The sequence below is a fragment of the Oppia nitens genome, unplaced genomic scaffold, assembly GCF_028296485.1.
Source record: "Oppia nitens isolate AA-2021 unplaced genomic scaffold, nextdenovo-longstitch-racon4-pilon3 scaffold1_pilon_pilon_pilon, whole genome shotgun sequence".
NCBI lineage: Eukaryota > Metazoa > Arthropoda > Arachnida > Sarcoptiformes > Oppiidae > Oppia > Oppia nitens.
In genome coordinates, this window is record NW_026533199.1 from 10,795,978 (window position 1) to 10,819,161 (window position 23,184).

At 27.7% G+C, this 23,184-nt stretch overlaps 8 protein-coding genes across 8 annotated transcripts; 5 read left to right on the plus strand and 3 right to left on the minus strand.

The window, feature by feature from the left end:
* Positions 1-307: 307 nt before the first annotated feature.
* LOC128952435 (NDP-glycosyltransferase YjiC-like) lies at positions 308-2,458 on the plus strand. The gene is made up of 2 exons (XM_054297834.1): positions 308-819; positions 1,610-2,458. The coding sequence occupies exons 1-2, from the start codon at positions 324-326 to the stop codon at positions 2,413-2,415; spliced, it is 1,302 nt and encodes a 433-aa protein (XP_054153809.1). The 5' UTR covers positions 308-323; the 3' UTR covers positions 2,416-2,458.
* A 1,231-nt stretch (positions 2,459-3,689) lies between these two features.
* LOC128951411 (NDP-glycosyltransferase YjiC-like) lies at positions 3,690-5,326 on the plus strand. The gene is made up of 3 exons (XM_054296659.1): positions 3,690-3,981; positions 4,069-4,263; positions 4,491-5,326. Exons 1-3 carry the CDS (start codon positions 3,690-3,692, stop codon positions 5,324-5,326), a joined length of 1,323 nt encoding a protein of 440 aa, XP_054152634.1.
* Positions 5,327-6,421: 1,095 nt separating this feature from the next.
* Positions 6,422-8,230, minus strand: LOC128952162 (di-N-acetylchitobiase-like). The gene is made up of 5 exons (XM_054297506.1): positions 8,037-8,230; positions 7,755-7,899; positions 7,430-7,678; positions 6,801-7,204; positions 6,422-6,709 (listed from the first exon to the last, which is right to left on the minus strand). Exons 1-5 carry the CDS (start codon positions 8,175-8,177, stop codon positions 6,422-6,424), a joined length of 1,227 nt encoding a protein of 408 aa, XP_054153481.1. The 5' UTR covers positions 8,178-8,230.
* Positions 8,231-9,038: 808 nt separating this feature from the next.
* On the minus strand, positions 9,039-10,495 carry LOC128952163 (malate dehydrogenase, cytoplasmic-like). Its single transcript, XM_054297507.1, has 3 exons — positions 10,092-10,495; positions 9,369-9,810; positions 9,039-9,283 (listed from the first exon to the last, which is right to left on the minus strand). Exons 1-3 carry the CDS (start codon positions 10,410-10,412, stop codon positions 9,060-9,062), a joined length of 987 nt encoding a protein of 328 aa, XP_054153482.1. The 5' UTR covers positions 10,413-10,495; the 3' UTR covers positions 9,039-9,059.
* Positions 10,496-13,245: 2,750 nt separating this feature from the next.
* Positions 13,246-13,914, plus strand: LOC128951412 (uncharacterized). Its single transcript, XM_054296660.1, has 2 exons — positions 13,246-13,254; positions 13,339-13,914. The coding sequence occupies exons 1-2, from the start codon at positions 13,246-13,248 to the stop codon at positions 13,912-13,914; spliced, it is 585 nt and encodes a 194-aa protein (XP_054152635.1).
* A 1,880-nt stretch (positions 13,915-15,794) lies between these two features.
* On the plus strand, positions 15,795-16,414 carry LOC128952434 (uncharacterized). Its single transcript, XM_054297833.1, has one exon. It carries the CDS (start codon positions 15,795-15,797, stop codon positions 16,356-16,358), a length of 564 nt encoding a protein of 187 aa, XP_054153808.1. The 3' UTR covers positions 16,359-16,414.
* Positions 16,415-17,572: 1,158 nt separating this feature from the next.
* LOC128952803 (histone acetyltransferase KAT7-like) lies at positions 17,573-20,583 on the plus strand. The gene is made up of 8 exons (XM_054298248.1): positions 17,573-17,659; positions 17,754-18,293; positions 18,365-18,929; positions 19,035-19,336; positions 19,437-19,639; positions 19,719-19,812; positions 19,893-20,039; positions 20,127-20,583. The coding sequence occupies exons 2-8, from the start codon at positions 17,870-17,872 to the stop codon at positions 20,348-20,350; spliced, it is 1,959 nt and encodes a 652-aa protein (XP_054154223.1). The 5' UTR covers positions 17,573-17,659; positions 17,754-17,869; the 3' UTR covers positions 20,351-20,583.
* A 664-nt stretch (positions 20,584-21,247) lies between these two features.
* Positions 21,248-21,825, minus strand: LOC128952254 (28S ribosomal protein S21, mitochondrial-like). Its single transcript, XM_054297612.1, has one exon. It carries the CDS (start codon positions 21,653-21,655, stop codon positions 21,350-21,352), a length of 306 nt encoding a protein of 101 aa, XP_054153587.1. The 5' UTR covers positions 21,656-21,825; the 3' UTR covers positions 21,248-21,349.
* Between the last annotated feature and the right edge of the window lie 1,359 nt (positions 21,826-23,184).

Consider the following 23,184-nt stretch of genomic DNA (forward strand, 5'->3'; position numbering starts at 1 on the left):
CATTTTGAAAATAAAATATTTTAGTATAATTTATATCAAAAAACTAAATTATTTCTAGACATACGTGAAAAATATATATATATCACCACAAGTTTATATAAATATATATATATATTTATATACTTATTGTATAAATAGCCAATAATTGTATCTCTAGTGTCTCTCTTATATATAGATATTTAGTCTTAAGGGTAAAACGTGATCTATTATATTAATATTAATAATAATATTATTTTAATAAAATTTATTATATATTTGTATAGACATTAGTTATTAGTTTATAAATTATTTTAAACCCAACGAAATAGTAGCCCACAAAAGAAATGCCGGCCAAACGTTTGTTAACAGTGTTGTTCACACCATTGGACGGTTGGGGACACATAAATGCGTGCCACGGGTTGGCCGAAACGCTCAGAGATCGCGGCCATCGGGTAGTGTTTGCCGTAGACTCGGCATTCAAAGGCCGACTCGAATCGTTTGGCTTCGACGAGGAACTACACTACAATACAAGGCCAGTGGTGTGCGATATCGATCCGCGTACTGACTATATCAACAAAAATCCCGACTTATATAAGTTAAGTGCCGTCCGAGTGGCCGAAACTGTATGCGTGACAGCCTTCGAGCGTATGTTCAACACGTTTCGCGATCGCGACTCACAATACAAACAGATTATAGCGCGCGTGAGACCCGACATCATTGTCATCGACTCGTATATCGGATCGCCAACATTGACCAATTCGGGCGTACCGTTTGTCTGGCTATATTCAGCTGCACCGTTGATGGCCTTTAACAACGACCAATTGCCGCCACCGTGGTCAGGTTGGTTATCATTTTGTTTTTATATAGTGATACTATTTTTTTTATTATTTTAAAATTATTTTCTACTACTACTACATATTTTATGATAAAATGTATTTAAATTTGTTAGAGATATCAATTGAAAATAATTTTTCTTAGTTGATAACCAGTAAGTATAGTATAAAATTATTTAAATATTTTTTTTAATCAACTAAATGTAATTATTGAATATAAGATACTACTTTTTAATTTATATTTTGTATTATATGTTAATTAATTATGTATTTATAAATAATTTATAATAATTTATTTCTTTTAAATATATTTTATTGTTTATTTTAACAATTTAATTTAATTGTAATGTTAAATTAATATTAATTCATAAATTTATCATATAATAGTAAATAACAAATAGTTTTTAAAAAATATTTATTTATTTGACAACTAATAATATCCTAATCAATGATCTAATATGTTATGTCATATTGTATAATACCTTTAACTTGTTATTGACCTAGATAAATTATATTACTAACTAATATATATATTGTTTTGTATATTTGTTTTTACGCGAGTTTAACCCTATTAGATAAAATACATATATTTAATATGTAAGTTATAAATAGACAAATAAGTCAATTATCTTTAATTATTTGTAGTGTTAAGAAAAAGTTGTAAATATTTATTTATTTACATTTTAAACAATATTTACTAACTATTGTAAATTGTTTTTTTTAATTGCAAAACAAAAAAAAAATCAATCAATCACTCATCAAAACAAACAAACAAAAAATAAAACAAATCAAATTAGGACTTCCCATAAAAGGCAATCGTAAGGAATGGTTAGATTTTAATGGCCAACTCGAGCACATGTATCAATGTCTGCACAATACAATCAACCAATGGCTGCTCAGTGAGGGCGCACCGCCACTGGAGTCCGATTCGTCTACATATTTGCACCCGCGATCAAAACACCTCAACATCTATATGTATCCCAAAGAGCTGGACTACCAGGAGGTTCAACCGTTGCCGTCAAACTGGCGCCGAGTGGACGGCTTTGTCCGGACAACGGACGAAACGTTTACAATACCCGAATGTTTGCGCCATCGACCGGGAAAACTGGTACTACTGTCGATGGGATCGATTGGTTGTTCACATTTGGAGCTTATGATACGTTTGACACAAATATTGGCCAAATCCAGACATCGGTTTATAGTCAATAAAGGACCGCTACATAACAGGTATGACTTGCCGGCCAACATGTGGGGACAGGAGTTTTTGCCTCAGACAGCTGTACTACCGCTGGTCGATCTGGTCATCACTCACGGCGGCAACAATACGGTTACCGAAACCTTCTACTACGGCAAACCAATGCTAGTGTTGCCAATGTTTAGCGATCAGTATGAAAATGCACAGCGACTTTGCGAAACCGGTTTGGGTGTACGTATCAGTCCGTTTCACTGTTCAGATAGTGAACTGTTGGATGCCGTCGACCGGATGGTCAACGATAGCCAATTGGCCCAAACTATGAAAACTATTGGCGATAGGATCAGGAAATCTAACGATAAAGAAGTGGTCGCGGGTTTAATAGAGTCTATTGTTTGGAAACAAAACTGATTGTTTGTGTGTAAGTGTGTGAGTGAGTGGGTGAGTGGGTGAGTGGGTGTGTGTGGGTGAGTGTGTGAGTGTGTAAGTGTGTGTGTGTGTAAAAGTGAAAGAGAGTTTTATTACATTAATTCTCTATAAAAAAAAAAAATTATTTAAAATAATTTCATTTTTATTTTAGGACATAAATACTGTATTATTTCATTGTATAATTTTAAACATTTATTAAAAAATACGATAAATTGTTAATACAATATATAAATATATATCAAATTTTTGTTTTTTATTTAATTTATATTTTTATCTTTAAGTTAATCGTCCGATGATATTCAGTGGTGGATATTATTGATTAAAAAATTTCTATAAAAAAGTCTAAAAATTTAAATTAGATGAATAAAATGCAAACAAAAAATTCATGTAAAATATAAAACTATAATTAATAAACTTTTTATCATAATTTAATTTTATTTAATTTGTCTGTAGATATTATTTTAAATGATAATTAAAATTATTATTTATTTATTTTTGAAAAAATTATATTCATTTTTGACTAGATATTTATAGTAATATAATATACTGTATATAAATTATTATTATTATTATTAACATAAATAACTTGAATAAAGTGCAAAAATTTTAGTATTTTATCACAAAAAATAGTATAACTGTATTTACTTAAAATATTATAACATTGACTTTTATTACAAATATTTAGATTATCAATTTGACCAAATAATGTTAACATAACTACTACTGTACTATAATCACATGTAATATTTTTTGAACATATAATAAACAAATCAAATTCAATGAGAGTTTAAAATTTCAAAACTTTTTTAATGTTTAGTTATCTAATTTATACTTAATTTGTTTTAATGCAAAGATCAATGAAAATTTAGTTTATATATTTCAACATATAATTTAAATAATATATATTAATTTTAATTTAAACAATTTTACACACGCAGCCTGTCAAACACACATGCAATATATAGTGTATATTGTATATTAAATTTATATATATATGTGTGTGTGTAATGTCTAGGCTATATGAGTACATCAAGGATATCAATGATAATTATTTGCACTAAAATTAGTTAATAGCACTAAACATTTTAGGATCTGAAAAATGGATATTATACACTAATAACAATATTGTAAAATTTATAATAGTATTGCCAACATAGCTAATAGTATATATATATACAGTATATAAAATAGTCAATTAATAAAACTTATAAACTTTTAATTTTTAAAAACTAGTATACAAAAAAAATAAATCAAAAATGTTAACTATATTATTTACACCATTGGACTACCATGGTCATATTAACGCTTGTCACGGACTGGCCGACTCGTTGGCCGCACGCGGCCATCGATGTGTGTTTGCTATTGATCAGGCAAGTAAGGGTCGTATGAAAAAATACGGTTACGATGAAGTCTACTATGAAAATGCCGGGTTTCCGGGTGTACCCGAAGGTGAAAACTCGGTCGTCTATTTTATCAATCAAATGAAAGACATATTTAGGGACAGTTCGCTGGTTATCGCCAAACATTTTCAGGCTATGGGTTTTGAGGGTATGTACTAAACAAACAAACAAACAAAACAATTCCCTGTATATAATAATTTGTTTGTTTGGTATTATGTGATGCTATTACCGGTAGGTATGTTCTCAATGTTGACGGCCCGTAAAGAAAGATATCAACAAATTATTGATGAACTACAGCCCGACGTAATTGTGGTCGACTCCTATGTCGGTTGTTATCCATTAACAAACAGTGGCCGACCGTGGGTTTGGCTGTTTTCAGCGTCACCCTTGTTTGCCTTTAACAATAGAAAATTGCCACCACCATGGTCAGGTATTCAAGTATAATATATACTACTATATACTAAAACATTGTTATAATCGATTTATTTATGATAAACCTAATGCAACCATTTTGTCTTATTATTTATTAGCCACAGTAATAGTAATAATGATAATAATATGATATCTTAAATATAAAAAATTGAATATATTTAAAGATAGTGAAGTAAACTAATATTATAAAAAATTATTTATTTTTTGTAAAAAAATTGTTTTCAGGTCTCAAAGTTGATGCCAGCGATGAGTGTCAAGAGTTTTGGCACAGCATTGAAGATATGCTACAAAACTTACACAACATTGTCAAAGAAAGCTATGAATCGTCGTCAGCACCGGTAGATGATAACAATGGTGTCGAAGTAGAGTATGATTGGTCGGACATTTGTACAGTACATCCACGATCGCCATATCTGAACATTTATATGACACCCGAAGAGCTGGACTATCAGGAGATACAGCCGTTGCCCGAAAACTGGCGACGAGTTGACGGTTTTGTTCGGCAAACAGATGAAACATTTGAATTGCCTGATAAACTACTGGACAATCGGTCGGATAGTAAACTAGTGTTTCTGTCGATGGGATCAATAGGTTGCTGTCATATAGAGCTAATGCAACGGCTGATCGCTATTTTCGGCAAATCACGGCATAGGTTTATTGTGGCCACTGGTCCGCTGCACGACAAAATTGTGGACGATCTGCCCGACAATATGTGGGGCCAGGAGTTTGTACCGCAAACGGCAATATTACCGCTGGTCGATCTGGTTATTACACACTGTGGCAACAATACGGTTACCGAAACCTTTTACTACGGCAAACCAATGTTAGCCTTACCGCTGTTTGGCGATCAGTTTGAAAATGCCCAGCGATTGGTCGATACGGGTCTCGGACTCCGTTGTCATCCACTAATAGCCACTGATGACGAACTGTTGTCGTCGGTCGACAAACTGGTCGACGACCAGGTTTTGGCTGATAAGATGAGACTAATCGGCGAAAGGATTAGACAATCAAATGATAATGAAGTGGTCGCCAAACAGATTGAAGATCTTATTGTTAAATAATTTTTTTTAATTAAATTTTTTATATATATCTAAAAAGTAGTTATATTATATAATTATATTACAGTTAAATAATTTAAAAATACTAAACTTTGATATTGTAGTAATAGTTAATTTTGTGATCGGAATTAAAGTAAATATTTATTTAACTTTATAAAGAATATATATGATATTGTAAATTAAATATACAGTAATAAGGTTTACAATATTTTACAACAACAATAACATAAATATTTTAGTTATTAAATATTATGGAAAAAAACTAATTAATATTTTTTCTTTAGATAAATTTTTCAATAATAATCGTTACGATATTTGTTTAAATTTATCGGTCAATGAGTTGTCTTTCAAAAGCGTGTCAATGGCTGTCAGTAACTCCTGTTCAGTGCACTTGTAGGCATCGAGTTGTATACCAAACCGTTTCCCCTCAACTCTCTGTGCATTAACCCACTGATCGCCAAACAGTGGCATAACTATCATAGGCTTTCCAAATGAAAATGTTTCGGTAATAGTATTGTTTCCGCCGTGAGTTATAACCAAATCAAATAATGATAGGACTTGTATTTGCGGTACACTTGACTGTCCCCACATATTATCATACAGTTTGATACTTTCATATTAATTGATCCATTGATACAATAAATCGATTCTCAGTTTTTACTTAATATATCTAAAAGTCTAATCATATTTTTGTGGACATTTGTCGCACTCATTGATCCAAACGAAAAGTATACTAATTTTACAGATTTTCCCATCAATTTTAAACGCCAACTGTTTTACTTCATGTCTCATAAAATTATTTATACTGTACTTCATAAGCAGTTTGAAGGTTATATTATATAACTTATATATACATAATATGTAATGTTATTAGTTATAGAAAATATAATAGAAAATTAAAATTTATTTTCAAATAATTAAGTTTTGCATTAAAATTGAATACATATAAATTACACTGTACCTTTACAATATAAGCTTATTTATAAATATATAAAAAAATAAATAAAAATATTTTCAAATAATATTTAATAGAAATAGAAAATTTTATATATTAATTAATTAATTAATAAATAATAATAATAATAATTTTAACAAATTTTAATAGTTATCATTAACATTATTATTATTATTAATAATAAGCGATTCATATAGAGGCTGATATTTTTTGGCCACTAACTGATGGCCAGTCTTGTTGTGCCGATAATCGGGAAACGTATGCCACATGTCGGCAATCATGGCCTTACTTTCGGCTGTTCCCGAATAGTCCAACATATTTGCGTTCCACATCCCAACCCCACGTAGTTTCTTATAAGTGGCAAAACCTATTTTCAATGACAGTGTATAGGAGTCGTCGTACCAGATCTGACGGGTCTGTCCTAAAGTGTCCTAAAAAATAATACAATAATAATGTGATAACAATATAATTAAACTATAATTTGTGTTAATTCAGAAAAAAATCTAAATTTTTGAAATTTACATTGAAATACAAAAATCTACTCCTGGAGTGTTCGTCCCAATTGCTTCCGTAGGTCTGACTCAACTGTTGTATCTGACGATAGGGTAGCTGACGGCCGGCTGCGTCGCTACAGTTCACACCACGAAACGGTACCTCTTTGATAAAGCATGTCCTCTCCGGACCGGTAGACACGCACGGGTAGTCGTAGCCATACCAGGGCAGACCCAGTACTAATTTTTCAGATGGTATACCCATTTTAAGATAAGCCGATAGTCCGCCTGCTGTCCAAAACAGATCGCTGTTAGCACTGGCCGTACAATCGGTATCGAAAATCTGTGACTTTTCGTCGTAAGACATAACAAACAAAAAGTCTGCCGCAGAGGCCAGTCCTGTAAAGTTGTAGTTACGGCCATCAACTCCTTTACCTGTTTATGGAGAGAACAGTTAGGTTTGTTTCTTAGCTCTTTCTCTCTCTCTCTCTCTCTCTCATACACACACATATAATATAGTATAAAATACAATATATAAACTTATATGTCTGTGTGTTTGAGTGAGTACGTGATTGTGAATTAATGAGAGAGAGAGAGAGAGAGAGAGAGAGAGAGAGAGAGATTAAAAACATTAATGTTATCTATGTTAACATGTGTTACCTTTCTCATTTGTTGGACTCCAGGGTACGTCAAACGTAACCTGTGATTTTGGTAGTGCCGCGTGAAACCTATCCCTTACCCGTCCGGTAAACTCTGTTAAACCATTAATCAGTGGACTGTCGGCATCGATATCGTACTCGACATCAATGTTTATTCCGTCCAAAAAGCGCTCTTTTGCGTAGTCTATCTGTTGTCCGATCCATTTGTCTACTTTTTGTTGGTCCAGTAGGTCCTGTTTGGAGAAGTCCGCTGTCATCAGAAAATCATTAAAAATTTAGTATATATTATGACAATTATTTACATCTAATAAAATAACAATACATACCCAATGTAACGACACGGACCTGGTTTTTATGTGCGTGACACATAAGCTCCGGGTCATAAAAGCCGGCCAATGCTATTGTGGTCAATCGGCTCCAATCGTATAGTTGCCATTCGGTACGATTAGATTGGCCAACAAATGCATACACCTATTAATTAATAATAAATAATTTTTTTTAAAAAATAATTAAATAAATTCATAATTCTTAAGCATAATAAAATTAATAATATTTATTTTTTAAAAATTTTAATTGATAAGTATTATAGTAAAATTAAGCTAATTTACCTCATTGCCATTATAATCAATTGGTTGGCATAATTTTTGGTCCTCACAGGGACATAGTGAACCCAAACATATTGGCAATAATGTTATTATTAATATAAAATAATAATAAATAATATTTTTAACTAAATTATTTGCAAACATAATCAAAAATAATGTTCAATTTTAAAAATTGATATAATTTTGTTTTTAAAAAATCACATAGATACAATAACTTTTTGTTATTTTATATACAGTGTTTATATTGTAATGTTGATAGTATTAGTATTATAGTATAAAGTAGTCATAGTAATAACCAATAATAAACTAAATAATAATCAATGTTGTTTATTATATTTTCAAATTAGTTAAGCTACTTATTAAATTATTATCAAAATAAAAACATATGCTTGTTTTCACTTAAAGTTAAAAGTTCATTGTATTTAAAAAAAATTAAATTATAAAATTAAATTAATCTCAAAAATATATAACTTTATGATGATTTTTTTAATCTACTATTTAAAAAAACTGTTAATTTTATTTATAATTTATATTGAATATTGTATAAGAAATTTTAGTATATATAAATTTATAAATTTTTTCAGTACTCATTGTCATTGTCAACATAAACCTGTTGAGTCAACAATATATATAATTTATTAAATACAAAAATCATGATATTTAATTTTTATTTAAAATTCATGCTTACAGTTGAATATAAAAAGTTATCATAAATATTATTCACTATTTACTATATAAATATACAGATTAGATAATTATATATATAATATTTTAATCATTTTTATTTCAATAATTTAATATTTATTTGTTTTGTTTTTTTTTTAAAAGTATAGCAATAAAAAATAATTATAAATATATTTTAATAAAATTATATTAAATAAATTATTATGTTATAAAAAATAATCAAACACAAATACTATTTTGATAAATTAATAGTAAAATAAATTTACGTTTTAAAATAATATTTTTTTCGTTATTATATATATTATTATATTATTAATATATATACATATAAATAAAAAATAATTATGATTTTAAACAATTTAATGCCTCATATTTTTCCTCAATTAATTCATTTACCGACACTTTTATAGCATTTCTAGATCTATCTGTTAGTGCAATGTTGTCAACAATCATCCACTGTTTGCTACACTTATCTACTGTTACGGGAAAACTAAACACCAGTTCCTGTGGCACACCGTACGGGTTATCATCCGATAAGACTCCCATCGATACCCAGTTATCTGTACCTAAAAAAATGAAGTTAATCATAAATAAATTGTATTTTTAAAACATAATTTTATTTAATAAATGAGAAGCTATTAGGACACCTACCTGTCCACCAGTCATGCATGTGATCAGCCGAAGCTTTGGCCGCCGAAAGTGCCGACGTATTATTGCGAGCTTTAATAACAGCAAAACCTCTTTGTCGGACACTATCGACAAACTCATGGGTGTAATAACTGTCTTTGGCTACTGTTACCAACTGTCCATTTATTAGGACATTACTAGCATCGGGAAACTGTGTGTGCGAGTGATTGCCCCAAATAGCAACACGTGCAACGTCACTGCACCTGACATTATGATAGGCAGCCAACATTTGTACGGCCCGATTGTGGTCCAAACGGGTCAATGCGGTCACATTGCTCGATGATATAACAGGTGCAGCATTTTGGGCCACTACTAGTGCACATGTGTTGGTTGGATTACATACGACCAGCACTTTTACATCAGGTTTAGCATATTTGGCCAAAAGTTTGCCATGTTTTGCACATATCTATTGAATAATATATATTTTTTTATTTTATAAAATTTAATTATTATTTTTTGAGTTAGTATTTAATTATTATTATTAACATAATACTTAGTGATTAATTTTTGTTTAATAATTTATTTTAATAATATAAAATTTTTCATAAAAATTTATAGATTTTATTTAGTTATAATCTATTATATAACAAAAAATTAATTGAAAACTAACTATAAATAAGTTTATAATTTAATTATTATTATTTTTTTAAATATAATAAAATCAATTATTTTTATAGCATTACATACCCTAACATTTGCGGCCAACATATCGCTCCTGACCATACCGGGCAGTTTCGGTGTCGATGCCATCAAAAATGCTGAATCGACTTTAGAAAAAGCTACCGATTCCTCATCGGTGACCACAAACGACTTGACCAACGGATAGACACTGTCCTCGATTTCCATCGCAAGTCCGGCCAATAGATTCACTCGTCGGGCAAATAGATGCAAAATTATCGGCTGATCCAAACCGTAGACCTGTCCACTGGCCAACATCGGTATTAAACTGTAGGCTATACTACCAGTAGCACCGGTAATCAATACTTTTATCGGCGGTTTCATTATCATTGTTGTTATTTTTGTTAATTATTATTATTAATAATTAAAGTAAATAATTTCTAAATATATTTTTTGAATTATTATTTTTTTTAGTAATGTTTATCACCACAAATTGTTTATATACTCATCATTATTATAATAAATGTAATAAATTATTGCACAAATTGTGTGCAAACTGTTATTTCGACAATTATTTTATAAATAATAAATAATTTTTTCTGTAATTATTATTAATTGAGAATCTATTTGTGGGATAGAAATTAGTTATTTATTTTATATTTATTTACAGTTTAATTTGTATGAATTATCAAATATACTTTTATATCACATATATTATATACTGTAGTTAAAATAATTACATTTTTCTAATGATATTTTTGAAATTGTTTAACTAAAAAATATTATTCAAAAATAAATAGTTAATTATTTACTGTAGAAAATATCATTATTTTTTAATACTATCAAGTTCAATATTTAATATTAATTTGATAGTGAAATTAATATAGTAGTATACATTAAGGATATTACTTATCAATTTCATAAATAAATTGTTTATTACATTTAATTTATATTGCATTTCATATTGTTTATCATTTATATTTTGTGTAAAAGACAAAGTATAAAGTATATAATATTGCGTATAATTTTTATTATATAATAGTATTGTATTAATGATAACACTTTTATTTCTAGCAAACTTAAGATAAGTTTATTAATAGTATTAATATATATATATATATAAGTAAAGTTTTATATTTGTATCTACTGTATATTAAATAATTATAATAATCTCCTAATTTATAATATTGCATATTTAGTGTTTAACTTATAATTTTTATAAAAGAAAATTAACATTATTCATAATAATATAACATTTATTAAATTAAAATAATAACTTATAAAATGAAATTAATAAATAGTTTCTGCAAATATATTTATCATATATCATAGTAATCTATTTAATGATAATATTACATTAGATAACTCAATTAAAATACTATTTTGTTGACAATTTGATTATAACTGATTGCAATCATTAAAAGTGAAACTTAAACTAGAATTTTTTGTTTGTAATTATATTGATTTATTTAGTAAATGTGATATTTATTTATTTTTTTAGCATTTTCAATAATAATTGTTTTTTATATTTTACCTTATAAATGTGTAAAGTATATATATATAATTAAACGAGTACATTTTTTGAAAAAACAAAAATTAGTAAGTTACTCATTTTTTAAAAAAAATTATTTAGTTCAAATAATTAATTATTAATAAAATAATATAATTTATAAAAGTTGATTTTTTGACCTTAGATTAACATAATATTTATTATTATTTATTGATAATAAATTGTATATTATTAATTGTTTATCTCATATATCAATATTATTTTTATTATAAATTAATTATATAGATATATATGTACAATAATAAAGTTTTATTTTTTAAACAACAGTTAAATTACATAAAATTTTTTAATCTAATAAAATTAGCATAAATACTAAATTATTATTTACAAGTTATATTAGAATATAATTAAAAATATATTTAATTTATAATTATATTTTTAAAAAAAATTAATATTATTGTATTTTTAAAGTAATTAACATTGTAAATTACATTTTTTCATTAAAATAATATAATATAAAATATATCCAATAATATCTAACATATGTAAGTTATTAAAAAAAATAACTTTAAACCACAAAATTAATTTAAAACACATGACTTAAGGTTTAATTAAAACTTTTAAATAAAATTCAATTACCAAAAAAAATGTTTTTATAATTTTATGACAAATAAATATCTTATTTAAAAGTTAAAAAATAGTGTAATTGATACACAATATATATTCAAATTTTTAATAAAGATTAATAATAACTATTAATTTATTTTATTCAACAATATTTAATGATGAATAAAATAAATTAATAGTTATCATTGATCTTTTATTAAAAATTTAAAAATATATATATTGTGTATTAATTACAATATTTTAATAACACAAATGTTAAATTTATATTTTTGTTATTGAAATACCAATCATTCAATTGCAAGATCATTAAAATATCATTAATAATTTAAATGTTAGTACTATACATTAAAATATATATATATAAAATAAAATTTAATAACAATCAAAAACAAACTGTATTTATTAAATGTACTAATATATCATATAATAATAACAATAATAGTATACTTCTAATTATTCATAATTTAAATTAAGAAATTGTAAAATACTATATAAATATAATCATTATAAACAATTTATTATTTATTATAATATTATTTAAAAAATTAAAAATAAATAAATATAACATTATTATAATTGTATTAAAAATATTTTATTTAGTCTAAGCTGATAATCTACTTAATTAATAACACGTTTTATGTCATTTAAAATGCAATTACACATAATAATGTGTCAATTTTTTTATTGTTAATTTTTATTATTTATATTTAAATTTTTTTTAAAAAAGATATTCATCAGATAATTTAAAATAAGGTGATTTCTCAATATCAAAAATTACACACTAATAATGAAAAATAAAGTACAGTAGTATATAACAGATATTTACTGTATTACATAATTATGAAGTAATGACATTAAAAATTTATAATTAAATAAAAAAAACAATATTTTCAAATTTGGTTGTCTTTTTTTTTATTTTGATTGCTATTATGAAACTCTATGGGTGTGTATGTAAATGACTTGACTTGTATAGTATAGTCCCGGGAGTCGATTGGACTATAAAAGTGGAGACAATTTGAGATATACTTTCATATTTGAATTTGAATTAAAGTTTTATTAATTATAATAATTTTATAATTATTAATAATGCTTAGAGTAAGTCAAGTTTAAATACAGAATTGAAAAATTATATTTTGTGCTAATATTACATATTATATCTAAATTCATTTGTTTATATAGTTTATTGCATTGTCTGCTCTGTTGGCCGTATGTGCCGCCCGTTCCTATCATGGATATGGTGGTGGTATGGGTGGTGGTTATGGCGGCGGTTATGGTGGTGGTAATGGTGGTGGATATGGTGGTCACTCAATTGAATTGCCAGTCAAGTCGAGCCACAGAATCGAAGTGATCCCTGTCCATAGTTCAGGTGAAAGTCACGCAACCTATGTCGATGTTCCCGGTGGTGTTCTCCCCGTTTACATGACATTCCGTACCCAATCGTCACCCGTACACGTCAATCAAGTACACAGAGGCAGCAAAGGATCCTACCAGAGCTCATCGTCCAAAGATGAACCACATGTTTTGGTCCATGAAGTGACCAAACCAGTGATCCAAGAGCTCCGTGAAGTCATCACTCCATTCCGTAAGGTTGTCCAAGTTATCGAACCGGTCAGAGAGGAAGTCCTTACTAAAGTCCATAAGGGAGAACGTGGCGGTTATGGCGGTAATGATGGAGGAAATGGTGGTTATGGTGGCAATGATGGAGGAAACAAAGGTTACGGTGGCAATGATGGTGGATATAAAGGAGGCTATTAAATAATAACTAATGGATAATTTATTCAATGTTTTTTTTCAATGGACTGACCACTAGAAAACAAATTACCTCTTATTTTGATGTTAACTCACGGACCCATTGAATCCTTTTTTAAACACTCCTATTCCTCTCTCTCCCTCCCTATCCCTACAACAACAACAACACATTCACATAAATTGGCACATTTTCACAGTTATTCAAAATTTATATATTATACATAATATTGTATATGTTGTAAAAATTTATTTATTTATATATTAAAATGTTGTGTTCATTTAAAGTATTTGGAGAAAACTTTATTTTATTTTTTAATTTGCAATGATATATAATATTTATTAGTAATACTGTATTATTATTATTATTTAAAACAAATATCCAAAAACGTGTGGACTGGTATCTGTAATGTCGATGATGTCGGTCAACACCTGCGGCAACAGTAGCCATAACTAATCAGACACTATAGTCTAACTATTAATTTTCATTTAGATGCTCCTAAACTGTTTGCATACCGTTCCTATAAAATTTGTATATTTATCAACAATAATTGTGTTATCAAATTATTATTACTACTACTACTACTACTCATCCCACTCAATATAATAAGCATAACAATTTGTACACTTAATTTGATTTAAAAAAATAAATAAGCTAAATTATATTTTAAAATGATAGTCTATTTATTTAAAAAAAAAATTATCTCTAAAAATTATATATAATATTATTGTTATTATTGTTATAAATATATATTTAAAACGTTTTTTTGTTATTATGTGATATGAATGTATAAAATTATTATAATATCATAATTTAAATAAAAAAAATAGAAATTAAAAATAAAGAATTTATTTTTATTTTTTGATTAATATTTTAAAATTAATTTATATTTATGTACAGTATTATTATTATGTCATATCCCAAAAACAATTATTATTTAAAATATTTGAAAAAATAAAAATATATTTATTATATTAATCAATATAATTACAAACAAAAAATTCTAGTTTATGTTTTACTTTTAATGCTTGCAATCTGTTATAATCAAATTAGCAACAAAAGTGTATTTTATAATAATTATTAAATATTAATTATTGAAGTTATCTATGTTAAATTATAATTAATTAGATTAATAAAATCTGAATATTAATTGTTTCATTTTATTATTCATTTTATATATACAGTATATATATTATAATTCAAAATTTTTAGTAGCATTTTTAAATTTTAGACAATAAAATTAATTACAATAATTTAAACAAATAAAAATAATTATATTTATTGTTTGATAATTGATTTATTGTATAATAATTGTTATAATTGTTTATTAATTTCATTATCTAAGTTTTTATTTTAATTGAATTAATGTTAATTTTAATTTATAAAAATATAAGTTATTCTTTAAATATACAAATTTTTATGATTATTTAATATAAATATCAAACATCATACTTACACACACACACATAATATTTTATATAAAAAACATATGCATTACATAATTATGTTATAATGACTAAGAAAACTAAAAAATAAATAGCATTTCAAATTTGATTGTCTTTTTTTAGTTGTTATTAATATTAAACTTTATGGGTGTGTATGTAAATGACTTGACGTATGATATAGTTTCAGGACTATAAAAGTGGAGACAATTTGTGATACACTTTCATATTTGAATTTATTATTCAAGTTTTATTAATTATATTAATTTTATAATTATTAATAATGCTTAGAGTAAGTAAATTTTTAATATATAATTGAAAAGTTATATTTTGTGCTAATATTACAAATTATTAAAAAATTATATATAATTTACATTTATTTGTTTAAATAGTTTATTGCATTGTCTGCTCTGTTGGCCGTATGTGCCGCCCGTTCCTATCATAGTATGGGAGGTGGATATGGTAGTGGTATGGGTGGTGGTTATGGTGGCGGTTATGGCGGCGGTAATGGCGGCGGTAATGGCGGCGGTAATGGTGGTGGTAATGGTGGTCAATCAATTGAACTGCCGGTCAGATCGAGCTACAATATCGAAGTGATCCCTGTCCAGAGTTCCGGTGAAAGTCAATCAACTTTTGTCGATGTTCCCGGTGGTGTTCTCCCCGTTTATATGACATTCCGTACCCAATCGTCACCCGTACACGTCAATCAAGTACACAGAGGTAGCAAAGGATCCTACCAGAGCTCATCATCCAAAGATGAAGCACATGTATTGGTCCACGAAGTGACCAAACCAGTGATCCAAGAGCTCCGTGAAGTCATCACTCCATTCCGTAAGGTTGTCCAAGTTATCGAACCGGTCAGAGAGGAAGTCCTTACTAAAGTCCATAGAGGAGAACGTGGCGGTAATGGTGGAGGAAATGGTGGAGGAAATGGTGGCGGTTATGGTGGCAATGATGGAGGAAATAAAGGTTACGGTGGCAATGATGGTGGACATCTGGGAGGCTATTAAATAATTAATGTATAACTGGATCAATTTTTTAAAGGATGGACCCATTGAATCCATTACCTCCTTTCCCTCTCAATCCCTATCTATCCCAATACCAACACATTCACACAAATTAACACATTTTTGCAGTTATTCAAAATTTATATATATATATAATTTGTATATATTTTAATTATGATATATTTTGTAAAAATTAATTTATTAAAATTTTGTGTTCATTCATTAATATAATTATTTTTATTTTTATTATTATTATTGATAACAAATATTATTCAACAAAATTGGGTTACAATTGATTCTAAAAAAGTTGTTTGAATTTAATATCTCTTTATTGCCGGTGCTATAGCTGCCGACCCCAGACATTATGGTCTAAATAATTATTTTTATTTATCATTCAATCATTAATTTATTATTAATTTATTTACTGAACTTTCAATATAATGAGCATAATAATTTTAATATTTAATTTGATTTACAATATATATATATAAGCTAGATTATATTTTTAAATAATAGACAATTTATTTATTTTTAAAAAATATAATTCTAAAATTATATAATATTATAAAATTATTTTTATAAATATATATATAATTAAGGCGTTTAATAATAATAATGTGATATAAATGTATGAATATTAAAATATCATATTTTAAATCAGATTATTTTTTTTATTTTTTAAATAAATATACAGAACTATTATCTTAAATTGTTATCTTGATTTTTAAAAATTGATTTATATAGTACACAGTACATATTACAATATATAATTATTATGAAATATGAAAATATGAAAAAATATTTAAAAACAAAAATAATTATTAAAATACTGGTGTGTATATTTGTATGGTGTGTATATATTTATATATTAGTAATTTATTTTTTAGAACTTTTTAAACAATTAATTATTAATTATTATCAAATAAAAATAAATTTAAAAAAAATTAAATATAAATAAATAAATTTATAATAATTATTTCAAAAACAAGTTATTAAGCAATACTAAAATCTAAAATACTTTTTGACGTAATTTATGTTAATTTTTATATTGAATATACAGTAATAGTGTAATCAAATAAAAGCGAAAGCATTGTTTGTTTACAAAAAAATACTAAAATAATAATAATTTAACGTTTATTTTGTGTATTAATAATACTATTGAATGAAAACGTTATTATTATTATAATATTTAAGATAATTATTATAATAATAAAAACATAAATAAATGATTGCATCGATTGATTGAATCAAATATTATAGCAGTTATTATAATCACAACAATCAACAAACCATTTGCATCAGTGGTAAGTGATTATCAATTAAAGATAAACAATAATTGATGTATTGATTGATATCTTCAATCGGGTTATCATTTAATTTATTTATTTATTATTTTAGTCAACAAACTGCAGTTGCGGTCACCCGTAATGTACGGTCAATGATTGGTGGTCACCACCAGAGCCAGTGGTCAATTGCCCGACGAAGACGACGTCAACCACTATAATACAATCAAAATGAGAGGCCACCCGACGTCGGCAACAACAACAACAAGACATACCGGTCGTGGCAGAGGACGCGGCGGTGGCGTAACTGGTAGAGCGTCGTCATCGGTGGCTACAGTGGTCGCTACCGGTGCCGCTACGGCCGATACGGTGGCGACGACAACAGCAACCAATGGCGACAGTACACGAAAGACCCGATCAATGGCCAAACAATCGTCCACTGAATCGCCGCCATCGACAACAAGTAGCATAACTAAGAAGAGAGCGAAAGTTAGATCAACTGTAGCCGAACCGACTATTGTGACCAGCGATGATGATGATAATGACAATGGCGTTAATGTCGATGATAGTACATTAACGCCTACGACTAATGGTGGCCGCTTATCGGCCGCGATAACAACACCGCTATTGAGTGGACGAAAGCGCCGAAAGAGAGGTATTTTATTTAATTTCGTGTATTTGACTTCTTAACTCCCGGTGCTCTCTCTCTTTCTCTATAACCATAAGGTCGCGGCGCCGCTTCATATATAGCTCGAATGCGCAACAAAACTCTACGACCATCGACACCGTCAGGTCACGAGTCGGACACCGCCGGTGGTGGCGATACTCAACGCCTATCGGCCGCCTCACCTATGGAAGACACAGACAGCGAGCGCGATAATGCCGGTAATGACAGCTCCGATTTGGACGTACAAAACGATGGCCGTTGTTGTGTACCGGACTGTGACTCTACTGGACACTTGTCCGGCAAGTTTGACGTACATTCCTCGCAAAACATGTGTCCCGTCTATCACAACGTTACGCCTGATGACTGTCGCCAGCGGTACGGCCGACGCCAACAGCGGCGACAAAAACAACGTAACGATGGCTTTGGCACCGATGAGAGCGGTAAACGACGCGAATTGCGCCAAAAGGCAGTCAGTCCGACAAACAAAGAGGACAAACTGACAGTACTATTGGAAAGTCGGCGAAAAGATTTGCAAAAGGAGTTACTTTCGGCCAACAGTCCAAATAAAGGACAGGGAGATGGAGGAGGTGTAGGACCTAAATGTAAACGCCAAAAGACGTCCAGGTTTAAAAAACAATAATTTTTAAAAATTTATTCAATTACTAATACTACCGTACTTTTATATATATTTATGCACACCTGTGCCACACATACCTAACACCTACACAGTCGAGAACCCGATTTGAAAGGTCTGACACCGATATTCGATTTGGATATGTTTCGCGAAGCCCAGGCCAGGGCTGCCGAACTCATTGAGGAACAGTTATCCGCCGAACAGGTCGTCAAACGCCAGGGTATCGGTCTGGTAGAGATGGGCCGCTACGAAATGGCCGCCTGGTATTCTAGTCCCTATCCCGAAGAATATCAGTGCCTACCGAAGCTCTACATATGCGAGTTTTGTTTGAAATACACCAACAGTCCACTGATACTCAGACGCCATCTACACAAGTGTGTCCGCCGCCACCCGCCTGGTATGTATAGATCCTTTCCAATCGGTAGAGTTGGTGCTCTACAACCGGTTTTCTATTATTTCTACGGTTTTTCTAACCATTGGTTTTTGTTTTGTTTCAGGCGATGAAATTTACCGAAAAACGAATATCTCATTCTTCGAAGTGGACGGCGAAACAAACAAACAGTTTTGTCAGAATCTTTGCCTTTTGGCCAAATTATTTTTGGATCACAAGACACTGTACTTCGATGTCGAACCGTTTCTCTTCTATATTATGACCGAAGCTGATGCCGAAGGCTGTCATATTGTCGGATATTTTTCGAAGGTTTGGGGATTTTGCGGAAATTACGACAAAAATTAAAACTTTTTTTTAAATTAATATTTTAAACTTTCACTTTTTTTAGGAGAAACAGTCGTTCCTATCGTATAACGTTTCCTGTATACTAACATTACCCCCTTACCAGAGACAGGGCTACGGACGGATGCTTATCGACTTCAGTATGTCTTATATATAATTGATTTTTGTTGTTTGACATGACATCCCTCTCTAAAAATTTTGTTGATTATTATGTTTGAAGGCTATCTATTGACCAAAACAGAGGGCAAAGTCGGTTCACCAGAAAAGCCGTTATCCGATTTGGGACTAATTTCTTATCGAAGCTATTGGAAACAAGTGATACTCGAGTATCTGTCCTTCTATGAGGGAAAGGATATATCGATAAAAGGTACGGTAATACTACTACCGGTAGTCTACTAACAGAAAAAATAAAATAGAAACTAATTATTCATTTTCTTCATTAAAAAAATACTAGACGTTAGCTCACAGACCGGTATCAATGCCTACGACATAGTGTCCACATTGCAGTCGATGGGAATGTTAAAGTATTGGAAAGGCAAGCACCTGGTGCTCACCCAGAAGGACATACTGGACGAGTTTCGTACAAAACTAAAGCGCCGCAAAAATCCCAAAGTGATTGATCCGAAATTTCTTCACTGGACACCTAAGATGACGGCCAATCATTTAAATAAACTATAGACAGAGAGAAAGAGAGATAGAGAGAATTATTATTACGGTACTTACTTTGACCAGACCACCCGTTCCCATTGCCTACCATTCCCCTCAGAGATAAAATTTCTGCTTTTATATATTGATATATCGATACATTTGTAAGCACCGGGAGATATGACAGACGACTCTTCACACGCTGTTTAATCGTTTGATAGAAAAAAAATCATTATTACATTCATTACTATTTAATATTATTTTTTTTAAAAATACGTTTTCCTAATTTGTAATTTATAATAGTATTAGTGTTTTTTAAAAAAAAAATAATTATAAAACAATTACCTATTATTTTTACTTTACTGTAATAATAATAACTATTGTATTTTGCTGTTATTTATCTTATAATAATAATAATAATTCTAATATAAACTAATTGTATAACTACTGTAAATTGTTTTCAAAAAAAAAAATTCATTTTAAAAATTTTAGTCTCAATATTGTCATTCAAATAGAGAGTTGTGTTTATAAATATATATATATATAAATTAAATATTGTAAATTTCATGTTTTAATATTATTTACTAGTAATTAATTATCATTAATTATTAAGTTTACATTATTGTGTATTTAGAAATTTAATTGTACAAAAAAAATAACATTGATAAATTTTTTATTTATATAACTAAATTAAAACTTTCACACAAACACACACACACCCAGTATTTATTTGTAGAAACCAATTATTTTTTGTTTTATTTTTGACCCTCTATTTCATCGACAAAAATATTAAATAAATTTTTATCAAAAAAAATAATTTAAACACATTTTTTCTATTAATAGATAGAAATTGATTTTTATTTAAAAATTATATATATATTATTATTTTAATATACAAACTAACACTTTGTTATTATCATATATATCTCATAATATTTAATCTACAGTACAAACACTAGTATTATGTAATAGATAATGGGTTGTGAGTTCGAATCCCATTGCGACTATTTATATTCAAAAATTATTTTGTGTCTACAATTTAACCGCCAGATCCCTATCCAGTCGATTGGTTCGCATAACAAATTTGATTTTCCTATCCATGTCCTCATTGTAAATTGATTTGCATAGTTCCCAATTAACCCGACGCCGGGTATTCCACGGCTTTTCATAGGTACGGGTGCGCCGGTAGATATCGAACAGCCGTTCGTTGCCCATAATCTTGTTGACCACTCGGAGAGCGCCGTCCAGATCGCCGTTGCGGACCAAAACTGTACGGCCGATAAACTTGACATCCATTGGCAAATGATTGCGTACACATAGTATACCCGTTACTAACATTATTATGTGTGAGTGTCTGTGTCTGTCTGTATGACTGTCACTACAAACTTATGGACCGATCAAAACACTATAATATTATTTATTATTAATTTTTTTTTAAATTAAAAATTTAGTTAATAATAACAAACAGTATGTACTTTTTAAACTGTATTTTATAATACTATTGATTGTTTAGTATTGTTTTATTATGTGTGTGTGTATTATTTTAAAATATACATGGTACATTACATAAAGTATGTTGTCTAATTAATTTATAAAATACAATAGTTTATTTTATTTTATTTGACTAAAATGTACTGTGGAAAATTTATATGAATATTTTTTTTAAATTTTATTTTTTTAAATACAGTATTTTTTTTACTTGTTTAGCTCATTAAAAAATATCACTAAAATATTATGAATTAATTTTTTTTTATTAATTAATGTACTGTAATATACATATATTAATACTAATAATTTTTTTAAACTAATATTTATTGATTAAATTAAAAAAAATAATATTTTATATAATTATTTCTAATAATTATAACACATATTTTTTGGTATTTATATATAATATATATAAAGTTTTATATTTTTACTCATAAAACTGATAGAAATGTTTATATTAGTATATATATTATTATTATTATTATTATTATTATTATATGATATATATAAGGAATAAAATTAAACCGGATACTATTATAATATTTATTCAATTTTTATAAATCAAATATTTATTATGTGTACATATAGTAAATAAAATAATGTAATATAAAACCATAATGTAGATTATTTAGTAGGCGTGTTTGCAATAAAATAAATTATTAATTATATTATCTGACATTTATTTTTTATGATTATTTGTATAACTATTATTATTATTATTATTATTTATAATACTACAATATTTATAAAAATTAAATTGCTTAGATATGGTTAAAAAAATCAAATAGATTCTCAATATAATGATTGTATAATTATGTTTATTATTTAATAAAATTAATCAATTATAATAATTTAAATTTACTCACTATTTAATAATTATTATTATATTATATTTAATTATTTTTTTTAGTTAAAGTTAGTTATTAAAAATTTTTAAGACAATTTATTAGTTTAACAGTTAATGATCTTGTAAATTGATTTAACTGGTCATAATTAAATATAAATTGATTATAAATTATATTCACAAATGTATATAAATTTCATTTTATTTTATAACAATTAGATTTTTATTGTTAATTTTAAATAACATTTGCCATAATATTTCTCATATTAAATTAATTTTGTTGTGAATAATTTGACATCATTTAGTTTATTTAAAAAATAAATTAATAATTGTAAATATAATTGAATTAGAAATACAATATAAATATATTTTTTATTTTCATTATTAAATTTGTTTGTGAATTAAGTTAATTTAATACAAAGTTGCATATTATTATTATAATCAATCATTTAATCATATATTATAATGTGTTATTGATATATATATTTTTTGTAGTATAAAAAACATTGTGTATTGTATTTTCATAAAACGTGTA

Coding starts and splice junctions, on each gene's coding strand:
- LOC128952435 (XM_054297834.1), top strand. CDS start 324: ATGCCGGCCAAACGTTTGTTAACAGTGTTGTTCACACCATTGGACGGT. Junction 820..1,609: donor ATTGCCGCCACCGTGGTCAG/GTTGGTTATCAT, acceptor AAATCAAATTAG/GACTTCCCATAAAAGGCAAT.
- LOC128951411 (XM_054296659.1), top strand. CDS start 3,690: ATGTTAACTATATTATTTACACCATTGGACTACCATGGTCATATTAAC. Junction 3,982..4,068: donor TCAGGCTATGGGTTTTGAGG/GTATGTACTAAA, acceptor TATTACCGGTAG/GTATGTTCTCAATGTTGACG. Junction 4,264..4,490: donor ATTGCCACCACCATGGTCAG/GTATTCAAGTAT, acceptor AATTGTTTTCAG/GTCTCAAAGTTGATGCCAGC.
- LOC128952162 (XM_054297506.1), bottom strand. CDS start 8,177: ATGTTTGCAAATAATTTAGTTAAAAATATTATTTATTATTATTTTATA. Junction 7,679..7,754: donor GGTCCGTGTCGTTACATTGG/GTATGTATTGTT, acceptor TTCTGATGACAG/CGGACTTCTCCAAACAGGAC. Junction 7,205..7,429: donor GAGTCCAACAAATGAGAAAG/GTAACACATGTT, acceptor CTCCATAAACAG/GTAAAGGAGTTGATGGCCGT.
- LOC128952163 (XM_054297507.1), bottom strand. CDS start 10,412: ATGATAATGAAACCGCCGATAAAAGTATTGATTACCGGTGCTACTGGT. Junction 9,811..10,091: donor TGTTGGCCGCAAATGTTAGG/GTATGTAATGCT, acceptor ATTATTCAATAG/ATATGTGCAAAACATGGCAA. Junction 9,284..9,368: donor CATGCATGACTGGTGGACAG/GTAGGTGTCCTA, acceptor TCATTTTTTTAG/GTACAGATAACTGGGTATCG.
- LOC128952434 (XM_054297833.1), top strand. CDS start 15,795: ATGGGAGGTGGATATGGTAGTGGTATGGGTGGTGGTTATGGTGGCGGT.
- LOC128952803 (XM_054298248.1), top strand. CDS start 17,870: ATGAGAGGCCACCCGACGTCGGCAACAACAACAACAAGACATACCGGT. Junction 19,640..19,718: donor TTGTCGGATATTTTTCGAAG/GTTTGGGGATTT, acceptor CACTTTTTTTAG/GAGAAACAGTCGTTCCTATC. Junction 20,040..20,126: donor AAAGGATATATCGATAAAAG/GTACGGTAATAC, acceptor AAAAAATACTAG/ACGTTAGCTCACAGACCGGT.
- LOC128952254 (XM_054297612.1), bottom strand. CDS start 21,655: ATGTTAGTAACGGGTATACTATGTGTACGCAATCATTTGCCAATGGAT.